This window comes from Selaginella moellendorffii, unplaced genomic scaffold, assembly GCF_000143415.4.
Source record: "Selaginella moellendorffii unplaced genomic scaffold, v1.0 SELMOscaffold_23, whole genome shotgun sequence".
NCBI classification, from domain to species: domain Eukaryota; kingdom Viridiplantae; phylum Streptophyta; class Lycopodiopsida; order Selaginellales; family Selaginellaceae; genus Selaginella; species Selaginella moellendorffii.
The window spans coordinates 1196703-1213612 of record NW_003314284.1 but is presented as its reverse complement, the minus strand read 5'-3'; the positions used below and the strand labels follow the sequence as shown (position 1 = coordinate 1213612).

The following is a 16910-nucleotide window of genomic DNA, read 5'->3' as shown; positions in this document are numbered from 1 at the left end:
TACTTGTCATAGGTAAAATAAAATAATCAAAAATATTTAAATAAACTTTATTTATTATTTTTTCTGTTGTAAATTATTTGTAGAAATTATTTAATCTTTTTTTACTAACTATGAAACCCACATCTACGTCATCATTCTTCGCCAGGTGGCGCGCCTCACGCCCCAAATTTCCTGCCATTGGAATCTCAGCCGTTGGTTTGGCGGACGGCATCCACGACGCGGAATCGGCCACTCACATTTTATTTCGTTATATAATTTGGGGCAGGGCATCCAGCTTATTGAAAATACCCGAGCTCTTTCAGCTAGAGAGCTCCATCGATGGCGGCCTCCTCTCTTGCCTCGCGCGCTGTGGCGTCTCTCAGCCCATCCATCTCCACCGGCGCCAGCCGCGACGACGCCGGATCTTCCAGTGTGGTAGGCTTTCACAAAAGGAGCAGCGCGTTCACGGGCAGGAGGGTCAGGATTTCGAGCGGCCATGGATCCTCCGCCGCGCACGGCAGGAGAAGCTGCGTTGTCGCCGCCACAGCGGCCCCTGTCAAAGAATCTCCCCTAAAGATCGCCGACGCGGTGAGTCCCTCCCTCTATTTTCACCTTATTCTCGACATAGATCTGGCCATGCAGCAATGCATGGCGATCGGCTATGGATTCCTGACGAAATTCTCGCTTGTCTCCCCAGCTCGTGACGAGGGAAGAGGGATTGGAGCTCTACGAGGACATGATCCTCGGGCGCTGCTTCGAGGATATGTGTGCCCAGATGTACTACCGCTCCAAGATGTTTGGATTCGTCCATCTCTACAACGGGCAGGAGGCCGTGTCCACGGGATTCATCAAGTCTCTCAAGAAGGACGACTACATTTGCAGCACTTACCGGGATCACGTCCACGCGCTGAGCAAAGGCGTCCCCGCCAGGCAAGTGATGAGCGAGCTCTTCGGCAAAGCCACTGGCTGCTGCCGCGGACAAGGTGGATCCATGCATATGTTCTCCAAGGAGCACAGGCTGCTGGGAGGATTTGCCTTCATCGGAGAGGGAATCCCCGTGGCGACTGGAGCAGCCTTCAACACCAAGTACTCGCGCGAAGTTCTCAAGGATCTCAGCGTGGACGCGGTGACGCTGGCGTTTTTCGGGGATGGAACTTGCAACAATGGCCAGTTCTTCGAGTGCTTGAACATGGCGGCGCTGTGGAAGCTCCCGATTGTCTACGTGGTGGAGAACAACCTCTGGGCGATCGGCATGGATCACTTTAGAGCTACGTCGGTGCCGGAGATCTGGAAGAAAGGAGAGGCTTTTGGCATGCCCGGAGTTCACGTCGACGGAATGGACGTGCTCAAAGTTCGCGAGGTGGCCAAGGAAGCCATTGCGAGGGCCCGGAGAGGTGACGGCCCGACGCTTGTCGAGTGTGAGACTTATCGGTATAGAGGCCATTCTCTCGCCGACCCGGACGAGCTCCGGAAGCCTGGTAAGTTTTGTTATTCTCTTCGTTTTTTTGGAGTTTCTTCTTTGGTTCTTTGGAGGCTAAGCTTTTGCTCTTTTTTCTTTCTTTCCAGAGCAAAAGAACAAGTATGCCGTTCGCGATCCCATCGCTGCTTTCAAGAAGTACTTGCTGGAGAACGGACTGGCCAGTGAGGCGGACTTGAAAACCATCGAGAAGAAGATTGACGAGATTGTGGAGGATGCCGTGGAGTTTGCGGACGCGTCGCCTCTTCCGCCTCGCAGCCAGCTGCTCGAGAACGTCTTTGCGGACCCCAGGGGCTTTGGTATCGGGCCAGATGGGAAATACAGGTGCGAGGATCCGGCCTTCACTGCTGGGACAGCGGAAGTATAAAACAAGGCGAGAAAATTTGGGACAACAGAGACAAAAACAACGGGGGGTTTTTTTATTAGCTTACAGTCCATTCCATTCCACGACAGCACAAAGGTATCAAACTACCATTTTAAAACTGTTCGGGAGTTTTGAATCGTCCCAATCTTCTGTCAAATAGAAGAGATATAGCCGATACTTTGCTCCTTTGGTTTGCAATAAAGAACACTTTGATTTGGAAATCTCCTTTTCTATTCTTCTTTCGTGTCGAGACTGTATGGTCGGTGGAGCAATTCTCTTTGCATGAATAATCTTCCAAAGTCATGACGGTCGTGGACGACATTTGTCAACTTCGTAGCTCAACCAACTGATTCTGCGTGCCTGACTTTGCTTTCTTGCGGCTCTCTGTAAAAGTGAAACCAAAATCGTGAAAAGTAGCTGGAACAGCGACGTGAGAAGCTGCACGGCATACGTGACTGCTGCCTCCAAAGATCCAGCCGGCAGCGTTGCGTCGTTCGCGCGAGAGAGAGAGAGAGAGAGAGAACACAAGTATAACCTTTACATTCTCAATGAACTTCTCAAAAGGAATGAAATGTAAGGAAAAGACGACAGTATAATTTGTTGTGAAGGTCGCTTGACTCCCATAACAGTAAAGTGCAAAAGAGAAATGCCCTCTGTGAGCTGGCGACCCGTCTTAAAGGTTTGACAGTGAATTCAATCGAAATCACTCCGATACAAAGTTCGTAAAAGCGCAAGATTTAAAGACGCAAACTCGGTTGCACTGTGAAACTCCGCTCCACATAGAAGTCCGCCAGTTCCCAGAGACACTCTCTCCACTGGTTCAACCACCAGCTCAAAATTTTTTTCTTGATTTTCTAAGAGACGCCAACAAGGACACACTTCGATGAGGGAGGTGGCAGGCCAGGGTCGTGGAGAGGGAGCTCCGTGACATGAAAATCCTAGCTAAGCAGGTACCATTCTTTCGCCTTGGCTCCGACTCGTTCAAGCGGGTGAGCACCTCGTGATCTAGCAGCCAAAGCCTCCGAGTTCATCATCCAGATGGCGATCAAGCCGGCGCCTTTGAATTACCGTCTGGACACTGCCCGGGGATAGCCCGAGTTCCTCGACTTGTCGAGAGACACCAAAGTCACCCCGATACTGCATTCATCAACGAGATGTGCCTGAAGGCTTCCATGGCCTACAGGGATGGCGCGGCGTCGAGGCGTGCAGCGCTCAAGTACTTACTCCAGGACTATCTTTGGATGGAGTTTCTGGTTGATGCCAACGACATCGTGAGCGAAAGCTGCTGGCTATGGTTGGAGTTTGAAATAAAGAAGGCTTTGGCGGAAGTGCCTACTTGCGGCAGCCACTGCACGTCGGCCTGGTTCATGTACAAAGGATATCTGCGCCAAAAACACCACCAAATGGATCAGTTCCACTGATGCAACCACGGACATATACCGGTCCACTCCTTCAATCCCCCTTTCGAAGTCGACAGCCACGACATGCGTCAAGCCTCTGTCCACGAGCAGATTCTCCAGCCTCAGGTCCCCGTGCACGGCACCGGGGAAATGACCGGATGCTGCAAGCACTTGCGAGCGAGGAGACAGACAGGCTGGAGGTCGGGTGATAGATCGCAGCAGCGTCCTGTAGATCTTGAACTCCATGAGCTCCATGAGCTCCATGAGCCACCGCCCGCTCAAAATCTCCGGAGCACAGCCGTGCGAGGACCACTCAGCGTGAACATTACTCCCGACTAGGCCAGAGCTTGCTTGTGTCCTCGGGCTTTGATCCTCTTTGCCAGCTTTGCTCGATTGCAAGTAGAGCTTTCCAAAGCTAAGCACCTCCACACCAACACCAGCGCAGTGAAGCTCCTGTAACGGATACGGGAGCGTCGCTGCTGCCAAGCCGGTCCATGCCGCCTACGTCCTCCTGCAGAGATGCGAGCCTGTCCAGCGATATGCGAAAGGCCACCACCATCCGGCATAGAGCATCCATCTCCTCGAAGTTGCTTCTACGCACCATCAGGCCCATCTTGAGCGGCTCGGTCACTGGACTGGAAGCATACGGCCGCGCCTGCGATCTTCAAGAGCGGACCTGAAACCTCCAGCAGGAAGACGGGGCAGCGCTCGCAGCGAACCATGACGTCTTCGCGCGGTTCGTTCACCTCCTTCACGTAGTACCTGGATCCGCCAACCGCCCTGGCCACTGGAAGTGAGAGCAATCGACGCTTTCGTTACGCGCTTGCCTTCTAAAACTCTCAGCAAGCTCTAGTTCATGCCTTCACTTGCCCAGTCATAGCTCGATCTTAACAAGTTTGCAAGTTGGCTGTGTATCATAATATGTCGGTAGGCCGCTTTTTAGGGTTTATACACACTCTTTTCCTTTATTGAGCATGAGCAAGGGGACATTGATCGCGTCGCAGGGCGAGTAACTACTGCCAGTACTTTTTGACTTTCGAGGTACTTCTTTTCTTTGCTTGCTTTGCTCTGCCTTTAGCTTCTTGTCGTCGTTGTTGTTAACTTACGTTGGTCGTGGATTCCTTGTAATGCTACAGCTGTTTTCCAGATTTACTGCTTGCACAGAAGTTTCTCCCTTTAATTTTCTGTTTCTAGTTCCTCGGTGTCGATCATGCTTCTTGTTGAAATGCTTTTCCAATAGTCATTTGTGAAAACTCGGAAGATCCGTGTTTGAGACGATGAGCTCCAAGTTTTCTGTGCCAATGTTGCCTCCTGCTGCTGCGTTGCTCCTTTGGGTCCTCGCGACTAATGTCGTGCTTGCAGCTCCACTTTCTCCAGTTCGCTGCGATGTTGCAACCGGGGCGTGCATGGTTTTCAACGCATATGGAACTTGGCCGGACAGGAGCCTTTGCAAGGTAGGGGAAGTAGCGTTTCCCTCCACGGAGCAGGAGCTGGTTGATATAGTCGCACACGGTGTGAAGAACAGGATGAAGATGAAGGTTGTGAGCAATTCAGCTCACAGCATTCCCAAGTTCGCGTGTCCTGGAGGGACTTCTGGCCTTGTTATCAGCACGGCAAAATACTCCAGCAGAATAGTGGTGACCGCGAGCTCCATGACTGTAACGGCGGACAGTGGTGTAGAGCTCTCGAGGCTTTTGCAGGAGATTGGAAGGCACGGCCTGGCTCTTCCTTCGTCGCCTTATTGGAACGGGATTTCGCTTGGAGGGCTGTTAAGCACAGGGTCTCATGGAAGTTCCTTGTTCGGGAAAGGAAGTGCCGTTCACGAGTATGTGAAAGCGATGACGATGGTCGTTCCAGCGCCAGAGAAGGAAGGTTTTGCGAAAGTTGTCAACATCACTGAGCAGGACGAAGATTTTATGAATGCTGCCAAGGTCTCACTCGGAGTTCTGGGAGTGATATCACAGGTGACTTTGGCACTGCAGCCGATATTCAAGAGATCGGTGACGAAGTTTGAGGCCTCCGACGTGAATCTGGAGAAAGAGATTCTAGAGTTTGGGAAGAACCACGAGTTTGGAGACGTCTCTTGGATTCCATCGAAGTACAAACTCATCTACAGAGCAGACGACCGTGTTCCTGCAAGTACCAGCGGAGACGGCGTGAATGATTTCATTGGATTTCAACCGACGCTAACCACTATAGTTGAAGCTCAAAGAGCTCTCGGTACGTACTGTTTCCGTTTGATAAAACAGTAGCGACTCAGTACTCTTTTTCTTACAGAGGAAGCTTTCGAGATATCAGGTGACTCTCCTGGGAAGTGTGCCACTGGATTGGTGCAAACTCAAGTTCTTTTCACTACTGGGGAAGGCTTCAAGAAAAGCTCAGGTGGAGTTTTCACAGGCTACCCGGTCGTTGGTTTCCACCACAAGATCCAGTCCTCCGGTGCCTGCCAGGCTTCAACCTCTAGACAACTCGTCTGTCCCTGGGATCCCACCGTGAGAGGCCTGTTCTACCATCAGACCACCGTCTCCATCTCGGTGGACAAGATCCAGGACTTCATCACCGACGTCAAGAAACTCAGAGCTCTAAATCCCGCCGCCCTGTGTGGAGTGGACCTCTACAATGGCTTCCTCATGCGCTACGTCCGAGCCTCGTCCGCATACCTGGGAAAGCAATCCGACGCAGTCGATGTGGACATAACTTACTACCGAGCTCGCAGCGGGAACACTCCCAGGCTGGACGAGGACGTGCTGGAAGAGGTGGAACAGATGGCCTTGTTCAAGTATGGAGGCCTCCCGCACTGGGGGAAGAACAGGAACATCGCGTTTGGGCCTCGCACCGTTGCCAAGTATCCCAAGCTGCAAGAGTTCCTGGCGGTGAAGAGCAAGCTTGATCCGGATGGTTTCTTCTCGAGCGAGTGGTCCGACTTTGCGCTTGGAATCTCTGGTGGGAGTAGTAGTAATCTTCCACACTGTGCTCTAGAGGGAGTGTGTGTTTGCTCGCTCGACTCTCACTGCGCTCCCGAGAACTATTACTTTTGCAGGCCGGGGAGAGTTTACACGGATGCTCGCGTCTGCCGGTTTGTACCCCCGGGTCTCAAGAATGGGACCGCATAGAGAATGTTCCTGGAGAATCTTTTCCCCGAATAATCAAGTACGTAAGAATATCTTGCATTGAAATATATTTTTCGCGCCAAATTAAACCCTAGAACAGAGGTTTGCGAGCAGCGCGTGCCCTCCGCCGCTCGCATCATCCAAGCTCGCCAGCGCCGCCGCCGCATCGCCGCTACCCCCGGCGCCCCCAACCCTAGACGCGCCGGCAAGCAAGCTCCTCCACTCGAGCGCATCCGGCGCGAAGGGCATATGGGCAAGCAGCTCCTCCGCGCACCATAGATGCCCCGATCTCGCGAAGAGATCCACCATACACGACCAATGCTGCTGGACAGGGGCGATCCCAAAATCCGCCGCCATGGACGCGAAGAGCGCGACGCCCAGGCCAACCCTACCCGCGTGGCTGGCGGCGGCGAGCGCCGAGACGAAGCTCGACGCATCGGGGCCGTCGGCCGCGGCGGCGCTGGCGGAGTAGAACACGTGGAGCGCATCGGCGGCGTGGCCGGTGGTGGCGAAGGCGGCCATCATCGCGTTGGCGGTCACGGTGTCGCGGTACGGCATCCTCTCGTACAGGTGGCGCGCTTGGGCCAGGTGGCCATTCCCCGTGTAGGCGGAGAGGATGCCATTCCAGGAGATTAGGTCGCGGTGGGGCGTTTGATCGAAGGCGCGCTTGGCGTGGGCGAGATGCCCGGCCGCGGCAAATGCGGCCACCATCATCGCCCAGGAGATGGGGTTTCGATCGGGGATGCGATCGAAGATGTGCTTGGCGTGCTCGATCCGGCCCAGCCGCGCGTGGGCGAGCAGAATCGCGTTCCAGGGATTAGGGTCGGGGTCGCCGGGGGGAATTGCGCAGGGGAGATCATCGATGGTGTCGTCCAGGCGCCCGGCGAGCGAGAAGGAGGTGAGGTCCCGCTGGGGCATCGCTTCGAACAGAGATTTTGAGCCCAGCGCCGCGAGGATCGTGTTCCAGGAGACGATGTCGCGCTGGGGCATCGCATCGAAGAATCGCTTTGCGTGGAGGAGATCGCCATGGCGGGCGTAGGCGAGGAGCATAGCATTGCAGCAGGCGAGATCGTGGACAGGGATTCGATCGAAGAGCTGCCTGGGCCGATCGAGGTCGCTGCCGTGCTGGGCGAGCGAGAAGAGGAGAAGTGTCCAGCTGATGAGGTCCCGGTGGGGCATTGCATCGAAGATGTGCCCCGCCTCCTCCAACGGCGCCGCCAGGCTCTTGTTCTTCACTACCGCCGCCAGGAGCGTGTTCCAGCAGTAGAGATTGTGCTCCGGCATCGCCTCGTTCACGATTCTCCTTGCCTCCCACGGATCTCCATACTGCGCGATCGCTCCCACCATTGCTGCGCACGACACCAGATCGATCTCGGGCATCTCATCGAAGACTTGCATCGCGCGGTGGAGATCGCCTTCCTGACCATACGCCGCCAGCATCGAGGTCCAAGAGATCAAGCTCCTCTCCGGCATCCAGCGGAAAACCTTCTCGCATTCCTCCACGCTCGCGATCCGTGCGAGCATTGCCAGCATCGAGTTCATTGACACCAGGTCGTGGGCTCCCATCGTTTGAAAGATTCTCCTGGCAACGTCTGGATCCCCCTTCTGGGCATATGCGTTGAGCATCGCGTTGCATGAATGGAGTGTGTATAGAGGGATCTCGCCAAAGAATCTCAACGCATCTTCTGGATTCACCTCTCGTGTATAGCCGCACAGCATCGTGTTCCACGACACTAGATCTCGGTGTGGCAAGAGCTCATCGAAGATTCGTTTCGCATCTGGGATATGCCCATTTCGAGCATATACCAGGAGCATGGCGTTTAGAGACACAAGAGTGTGTTGTGGGATCTCTTCATACAAGGCTCTAGCATCGCTCACGCTTCCATCTTGGGAATATGCTTCTAGCATTGCGGTTGACGATACCAAGTCTTTGAAGGGCATCTTATCAAAGACTGACTTGGCGTCGACAAGGTACCCGCATTGGGCATATGCTTTGAGCATTGCTGTGCATGAAACGATATCCTTTTGGGGCATTTGATCGAAGAGGGCCTTTGCTCTGTCTATATGCCCGAGCTGGGCATAGCAGTGGAGCATGGAGGTCCACGAGATCAAAGTTCTCTGTGGCATGGCGTGGAAGATCTCTTCGGCCGCATGGAGATTGATGCTCCCCCTGCGAATGTAGGCTGCGAGCATGAAATCCCAGGTGTGTACGTTCTTGAGGGCCATACCATCGAAGAGCTCTCGGGCTCCCTCGGTGCTCCCGCATCTCGTGAGCGTTTCAATGAGCCGGTTTGAGACGAGGAGATCGTTGCAGAGATTTAGATGCTGGCATTTGAGCTGGAGCCTTTTGGCGTCCGAGAGACTGCGGCAGGATTTGAGGAGCTGGAGGAGCTCGCTGCGCTCCATCAACTTTGACGCCTGCCATGACTGATCTTCTCCATGGGATTTTGCAATGCAAGCCATAAAAGCATGCAGGACACTTGAGGAAGTCCGGCAAGTTCATCGTCAACTTCATAGCGATGAACACAGCGTTTATGCTGCGAACTTGCTGATCAAGATGTACGGCCGGTATGGGAGCACCCAGCTTGCTCGCGAGGTCTTCGACTCGATTCCTGACAAGGATGGCTTCTCCTGGAACCTCATGCTTCTGGCTTATGCCCAAAACAGGCAGCTTGACAAGGCGAGGAAAATCTTCTGTGAGATGCCAAGCCGGGATCAATTTTCCTGGACCACCATGCTGGTTGCTTACTCCAAGGACGAGAATATTGTAGAGGCACGAAGAATCTTTGAAAGCATGCCAAGCAAGGACGTGGTATCGTGGAATGCCATGTTGGTGGCTTATACCCAAGCTCGGCATCTTGACATGGCACAGGCCTTGTTTGACGCAATGCCTGAGTGGGACGCAACAACTTGGAACACCATGCTGACTGGATATTCCCTGCAAGGGAATCTGGTCAAAGCGGAGAAAATATTTCAAGAGATGCCGGAGAAGGTCCTGGTATCGTGGACTGCTATGCTGACTGCATATGCCCAACATGGGCAGATTGGAAAATCGAAGGCATTGTTTGAAGAAATGCCTGCACGAAATCTTGTGACATGTAATGCCATGCTTGCATCGCTTTCAGAGGTGGCGGAAGCCAAGAAGCTTTTCGACAGCATGCAGGAGAGAGATCTTATGACATGGAACACATTACTTTCGGCATATGCCATGTTTGGGCATCTTGTTGATGCTCTAGAAATTTTTGATGCTATGCCTGGTCATAGCGTTGTTTCATATAATGCTGTAGTGAGTGCCTACGCAGAAAACAACCGCACGAGAGAAGCATATTCGATGTTCAGTACGATGCCCGCTTGGGACATGCTAACTTGGACGGCGATCCTCGTCGCAAATGCACAGAAAGGGGAAGTGGCAATGGCCGAGTGGCTGTTCACCTCTGCGCCATCAAGAGATCTCGTGATATGGAATGCCCTTCTAGCAGTATACTGTCAGCGTGGGCTGCTAGAAAAGGCAAAATCCAGTTTCGACAAGATGCCACAGCGAGACATATACACATGGAACTCTATGATCTCGGCATATGCCCAGAATGGACAAATGCTCGAAGCAATGCTTCTTTTCAAATCGATTCCAAGAGCCAATGTGGTAACCTCAAACACAATTCTCTCCATTCACGCACAAAACGGGAGCGTTGAAGAATCTAAGGCAGTGTTTGAGGCAATGCCGGAGTGGAATCTTGTGTCTCTAAACTCAATGATGTCTGCTTACGCCAGGAATGGCTCTTGGATCACCGAGGCCAAGGGACTGTTCGAATCAATGCAAGAGCACAGCCTCGTTACCTGGAACTCGATGCTAATGGTCTATGCCGTGAATGGTCTGGCCAGTGAAGCCAAGTTTCTGTTTGAGAAAATGATGCCGGACAGAGACATGATTTCCTGGACCTCGATGCTCACTGCGTTTTCCAACAGCGGTAAGATCGATCACGCCTTATGGTTTTTCGAAAACATGCCCAGGAGAGATCTTGTCGCGTGGAACGCAATGGTAGCGACCTATGCCCAACACGGTCATATCGATCAGGCCAAGAGCTTGTTCTTCGCAATGCCCGAGCACGACACCGAGTCCTGGGCGGCGCTTCTAACCGGGCTCGCGCAGCACGGCATCTTCGAGGAAGCCCAGAAGCTCTTCCACGACATGCCCGCTCGAACGCCTGGCTCATGGACGGCACTCCTCGTTGCAAATGCCCGTGCCAATGACGAAAACGGTGGCTCTTGCCCAGAGAGAACCAAAGCGTTCTTCGATTGCATGCCTGACTGGAGCTTGGTGTCGTGGACGGCCATGCTTGGGATGTATGCTCTCAAGGGAGACATGGAGCTGATGGCGGAGATGTTTGGGGCTCTAAACCTGCAAGGCGCGATCGCCCACGAGACCTCCGACAGCGTCGCCTTTGTGAGCCTCCTGCTGGGATTCAGCCATCGTGGGGACGTGTACCGGAGCTGGAAGTGCTTCCGCTCGATGGTGTCCGACTTTGGATTGAGCCCCGGGAAGCAGCACTTTAGTTGCATGGTGGATGCACTGGGACGAGCTGGGTATCTGTGGGAGGCGCAAGAGCTCATAGCTTGCATGCCCGTGTTGCCGGATCCCCAGGACTGGACGAGCTTGCTGGCCGCTTGCAAGACTCATGGGGACTGCGAGGTTGGGACCTGGGCCGCCGAGGAAGCGCTCAAGGCAGAGTCTGGAAGCCATGGTGCTTCCTACGTGCTGCTCGCAAACTTGTTTAAGAGATCCATCAACAGACAGTGATAGAATGATTTCATTCCACCCGTCCAGATCTTATAGTTCCTGGAGATCCTTGTCAAGGATGTACTCCCACACTCTGTCCACCGCCTCGGCTCGAGACATTGGAAATTGGAACGTCTTGGATGATCATCAGATCGATCGAGTTTCTTCTTCTTGGGCATGTCAATGTCCTCGTAGCCTACAAGCAAGCACACGCTAAGATCAAAGAAACAAAACAATCAACAGAAACTCACCCTCTTCTACTGGTAGCAAGTGATCTTGGAGAACTTTGTTAATGGTAAACATGTTGATCGAATCCACCTTGGAAACGTCGAAGAGCTTGTTTCTGGTGCAGAGGATCATCTTCCTGTCGCTTGGATCTTGGAGTTGTATGCTTGGGAATAGTTTTATACTCTAGTTCCTTCAATTCTTCACTCTTTGCTTATTTGTTCAAAAGTTTAGCCTTGTATCTTTATTTAGTGGCCCAAAGATTTGAAACTTGAGTTCCATTGTCCAAAGGTTTAGGTTTCACTTTGTGGTTATCCTACCATAGGTAAAAATCATGTATGCTACATTTGATATCATAGGATAAATCTTAATAAGTACTTTTAAATGAGATTGAGAAATTGATTTCATTACATACACAGAGATGAAGATAATGATCTGAGTGGGTACATGTTTAGTTATTATACCTTTGCATGTGTCCCTTAGATATGGATTTTAATTATCTTTTTCTTACTATATTGTGTGAGCTTTTTCTTGGGCTTATAGAATGGATTTGAGATATACCATTTGCACAAGTTTATGTTTGGGCATATGAGTGCACATTAATAACTTAAAGGTTACATTTGAGTTAATAGGATTAATGTTGGCCTATTCGTGGTTACCATAAGTGGTTTCATGTTACTATGGGTAAAAAGTAACCTTTGTTATGAGTGGCAAATATGCTAGTACATAGTTGTGTAGCACGACAATAGTGCATCCTTCATAGATATAAAGTGGATCAATTAAAATTATAAGGATTAATCTATTAGTTCAAGTAATTATTGCCATATTTTCTCATAAACTTATGCAAGGTTAAGTCTAGTCAAGTTGAGACCGAAAAAAGAGTTATCAAGAACGAAAGATCAAATCATCTTTTTTTCTTCAAAAAATGATTAGCAATGAGGAGTGATCTCATTCCTTTATGACAAGCTTCAAGGCCACACTTTTGTTGCATTACTCTAATTTTGCATAATCCTATAAACAATTTACACTTATCTTTCTAAGTACCAACTTACCTAGAATTGGTTTTGAGAACATTGAAAAAATTCTACCACTTAACTTGCCATAATTTCCCCTTCCATAAACTTTTTAATTGTTATATAGTTTAACATAGGCAATTTTATACTTTAGACTCTTTATGACACCACAGTTGTTAATAGCAACACCTTTAAACACCCACTTAATTCTCCACTCCTGATTTACATAACCACTCTTAGGTATACTCACATAGTTTTCACCTTTTATCCTTTTATCTTGTAACTAAGGAGTAAAGAACTAGAATAAAGAGTGTCTCAAGAGCATTCAGCCAAAAATGAAGGGACAAGAGTATGGAACAATGTAGGAATAATTCTAGAGCATCTAACATTCTAATGCTAAGACTAACATATAAAAGAGAGCAAAATGGAATGCAAATAATGAGTTTTATTTAATTTTTTCCCACTCTTAGAAGTATATAGTAGCAAAGATCAATTATAATGCCTTTAATAAGGAGTTGTTTACAATTATAAACCTTTTTGAATTTTAGTATCATTTTTATTGAAATTTCTCTCTATATAATCATTATCTATAGTGATCATAAAAACTTCTAATATTTCTATTTGACACATATCTTCAATAGTGTCCTAAATCACTATTTATTTTCAGTTTTTGTGTATTACTTAAGAAAAATAAATTGTGCTTTTACTTGATACAAATCAATTTAAGATTTTGACTTAGGTTTTTGAAGTTAAGAAAATTTCATGAGTGCACAAAATAATCAATGATACATTTTTATTATATATGTAGGATGAGATTTAGCATATTCTTCCCATTATACTTTGTTTTCTGGCTTTACACAAAATTGAATCTCCACTTATTCTAGTATTGTGCAAAGCTAACTCCTTTCCTCTAATTTTTTCTTAGGATTGAAAATTATATTTTTTTAATTTTATTTTATGTTTACATAACTTTGTAACTGAGATTCAAGATTTACATCATAATATTGATAAGTAGAGTAGAAGAAAGGTGAGAAAAAGTAAGTTATTTATTTCCTTAAAAATTTTATATATAATTAAGGTAATTTGTTATATTGTTCTAAAGCTTAATATTGAAGATAAAGAATATCCCAAAAAGTTTCAACTAATAACTCAAGATTTAGTGATTTAAGATTTTAAAAAATAACAATAAACTCCAACTCAAACACTTCCAAATATGGAAAAATATAATTTTCCATGTAAAGATAAAAATTATGTATGATATCTCATGATATCAAGAAAATTATACACAATAATATACATAATGATATCAAACCAAAAAGTGTGACTATTTTATTAAAAAGAAAGCAATCTTGAAGATTAAAGACAAAAAGTAAATATTTAAATACATGAGTATTTTTTATATATATCAGTAAACTTTATGAATACACTACATTTATTATAATCTTATTTAAGAAATTAAAAAAAATTTAAATTAGGAAATTGATGAAACTTTGATATAAATATTTAAGAATAGTAATAAACCTAACCCACAACTTATGTAATAGTGAGACCAAAAAGATATAAACTAATTAATTAAAAAGGATAGATTAGCAATGGAATAAAATTAAATATATCAAAAAAAATGTTATAAACAATTTTATGGGTTCTAGTGTTAGTAATTTAAACTTTTTAATCATTATTTTCAGAGTTCAAGCATTAAAGGCTACAATAATTATCCTACTGCATAGTGTAACTAAACTATATAAAAGAAAGAAAAAAGAAGATAATAAAGATAGTGATCATGAGTTAAAAATAAATATAATGACAAAAAGCCTAAGAAATTATGTGAAAAAGAATGCCATCCTACTTTTTTAAAAAAATTGTAATTTTTTGATTTTCAATAAATGTCTTTTATGTTTCTGGGTTTTGGGTGGAAAAAATAATGATGATAAATATGGTGGTATATATGTTTTCCTGACACACTACAATATCGCACACCTCAAAGATGCCATGAAATATTTTTTCAAATGAATTTTTTTTATTGTCTTTATTGAATTTTTATAGAATTTTTTTATAGAATTTCTTTTTATTATTTCTAATCTTGTTTTCTTTCCAATTTATACTTTTAATCAATTAGTTTATATATTTGTGGTCTCACTATTATAGTCGTTGTGAGCTAGAGTTATTAATATACCTAAATATTTATGTAAAAATTATATTAATTTTTTGATTCAAATTTATTTCAATTTTGTAAAAAAGCATATAGTAAATGTAGTGTATTGATAAAATTGAGTGGTATATACAAAAAAAAACTCATGTCTTTAGACATTTCCTTTTTGTTTTTAATCTTCAAGATTGGTTTTTTTTTTAATACAATATTGACACCTTTTAGTTTAATAGCACTATGAGTATTATTTTGCAAAATTTTGAAATCTACATAAAATGTAATCTTGATAACATGAGCTATTAGAGATAATTTTTATTTTTATGTGATACTTTATGAAACTTTTTGGGATATTCTTCATCTTTAATATTAAGCTTTACAATGATACGATACACTACCTTGAATTTCATAAAGAATTATTAAAAAAATATATAAGTTACTCTTTCTCACCTTTCTTTTACTCTACTTATCAATATTACTGTGTAAATATTTAATCGCAATTGTAAATTTATGTAAACATAAAATAAATTAAAGGGATTATAACTTTTAATCCTAACAGAAGATTATAAGAAAAAATTTGACTTTGCATAATATTACAATAAATGGAAATGCAATTTTGTGTAAATCTAAAAAATAAAATATAATAGGAGGAATATGCTAAATCTCATCTTGAATGCATAATGAAAAATATACCATTGATTATTTTGTGCATATTTTTTAACTTCAAAAGTCTGAGTCAAAATCTTAAGAGGAATTTCTTGATATTTAATAAGTAAAAGCATGAACTTTCCTTTTTATTTTTCCTAAGTAATAGATAATTACAAACTTAAAATGGATAGAGATTTGAGAAACTATTGAGGATATGTGTCAAATAGAAATATCAGAAGTTCCTATAATTAATGTAGATAATGATTATATCAAGAGAAAATTCAAGAAAAATGATATCAAAATTCAAAAAAATTTATAATTGATAACAATGTATTGGTAAAGGCATAATATTTGATCTTTGCTATAATGTACTTTCGAGAGTTGGAAGAAATTGGGTGAAACTCATTATTTGATTTATTTTACAATAAAAGAAAGTAAAATCTAAAGCAATTAATTCAACAAAATATAATTTTATATTCTTTGAATGGATGAAAATTGAGGCAGAAGTGAATAGAAATTTTTAAAAATTAAAAGAAATCTAGGCAGAAGACTACCATACAAAATAAGCATGTTTATAATAAAGTCCTAAATAAAATGTTAATATAAGTTTATCAAGCTAAGAAAATACTAGACATCATGAATAAAGGTTATGTTTTTAAAATTTAAGAATAGTGGAAACCTTGGTTCAATCGATGATGATGTTGTGTAAGAAAATGATATATTCCAAAAAATTTATTAAATTTTAATCAACAAAACACTTCTCCAACTTGTAAAAATATTGTATTGTTAAAAGCATTAGATAACATAATGGACATGATGGTCATGTTTTAATTGAGTATCAAAGAAGACAAAAATATCATCAAAATATTTAATATTAAAGAGATCAAGATAACTATGAAATCGTCATTTATCATATATGAGAAAACAATAAAGGTGTTAATCAAACAAAAAAATATCACTATATATACTTGAAGTAGCATTTATTGGTTAGATGAGGTTATAAACACCATACAAGTTAATTTTTATGAAAAATTCAGCTTTAGATAATCATTAAAACATTTCAAGGCTTAGTGGAAGTAAATATCAATTAAAAATGATGACTTCGTTTATGCCGCAATTAGTCAGTTGCCAAATAAAGAAACTTATTTTTCTTTTTGAACAAAAAAGAAAACGAAAAGGTTGATCAATTAGAGGCTAAAAATACTAAATAGAACCTTAAGATTTTTTTTTTTTGTATGTCCATATAACACCTCAAACTCTACTAATAAAGTGATTATAAATGAGATTAAACGGTGGTGATTTCCCCTCCACAAAATCAATAAGATAATCATAAAGTTATTATAATGGGAAAATGTTAGTTCTCTTTTTGTCAAATTTCTTTTTCAAAGTCAACATACTTGGAGGGAAAAATAGATTTAACCTCAATAAATGAAAATGACACTCAGTGAATGATAATTGCAAAAAAAAAATCAAAATCGTAATAGCTAGCATTTTAGAATTTATTTTAAGAAATGTAAGAAATTTAAATTAAAGAAGTATAACAAAAGATTTAAAGAAGAGAAGAATTATTTAATCAACAGCACATTGATTTCAATCCACTATCAAGTTTAGTAACTTAAACCAAGGAAGGCTGAAAATGATAAATATCTTTTAAATGAAAATAATATTGAAAGAGATGTTGAAAATGTTGTTATCTCCATCAACTCAATCTCATGTGTGATGAGCTTATAGGAGATTTATCAATTGTTCATAACTTTAATGTAAGTAATTTTATATA

The 16910-nt window shown here is 44.2% G+C and overlaps 4 protein-coding genes across 4 annotated transcripts; 3 read left to right on the top strand and 1 right to left on the bottom strand.

Annotated features, from left to right (window-relative positions):
* Positions 1–278: 278 nt before the first annotated feature.
* LOC9655950 (pyruvate dehydrogenase E1 component subunit alpha-3, chloroplastic) lies at positions 279–2041 on the top strand. Its single transcript, XM_002974050.2, has 3 exons — positions 279–567; positions 677–1457; positions 1546–2041. Exons 1-3 carry the CDS (start codon positions 319–321, stop codon positions 1821–1823), a joined length of 1308 nt encoding a protein of 435 aa, XP_002974096.1. The 5' UTR covers positions 279–318; the 3' UTR covers positions 1824–2041.
* Positions 2042–4511: 2470 nt separating this feature from the next.
* Positions 4512–6396, top strand: LOC9655949 (L-gulonolactone oxidase 3). The gene is made up of 2 exons (XM_002974049.2): positions 4512–5440; positions 5498–6396. Exons 1-2 carry the CDS (start codon positions 4522–4524, stop codon positions 6331–6333), a joined length of 1755 nt encoding a protein of 584 aa, XP_002974095.1. The 5' UTR covers positions 4512–4521; the 3' UTR covers positions 6334–6396.
* An 18-nt stretch (positions 6397–6414) lies between these two features.
* On the bottom strand, positions 6415–8736 carry LOC9656687 (pentatricopeptide repeat-containing protein At4g02750). Its single transcript, XM_024679055.1, has one exon. It carries the CDS (start codon positions 8734–8736, stop codon positions 6415–6417), a length of 2322 nt encoding a protein of 773 aa, XP_024534823.1.
* Positions 8697–11619, top strand: LOC9655948 (pentatricopeptide repeat-containing protein At2g35030, mitochondrial). Its single transcript, XM_024678927.1, has one exon. The coding sequence runs from the start codon at positions 8783–8785 to the stop codon at positions 11123–11125; it is 2343 nt and encodes a 780-aa protein (XP_024534695.1). The 5' UTR covers positions 8697–8782; the 3' UTR covers positions 11126–11619.
* Positions 11620–16910: the final 5291 nt, after the last annotated feature.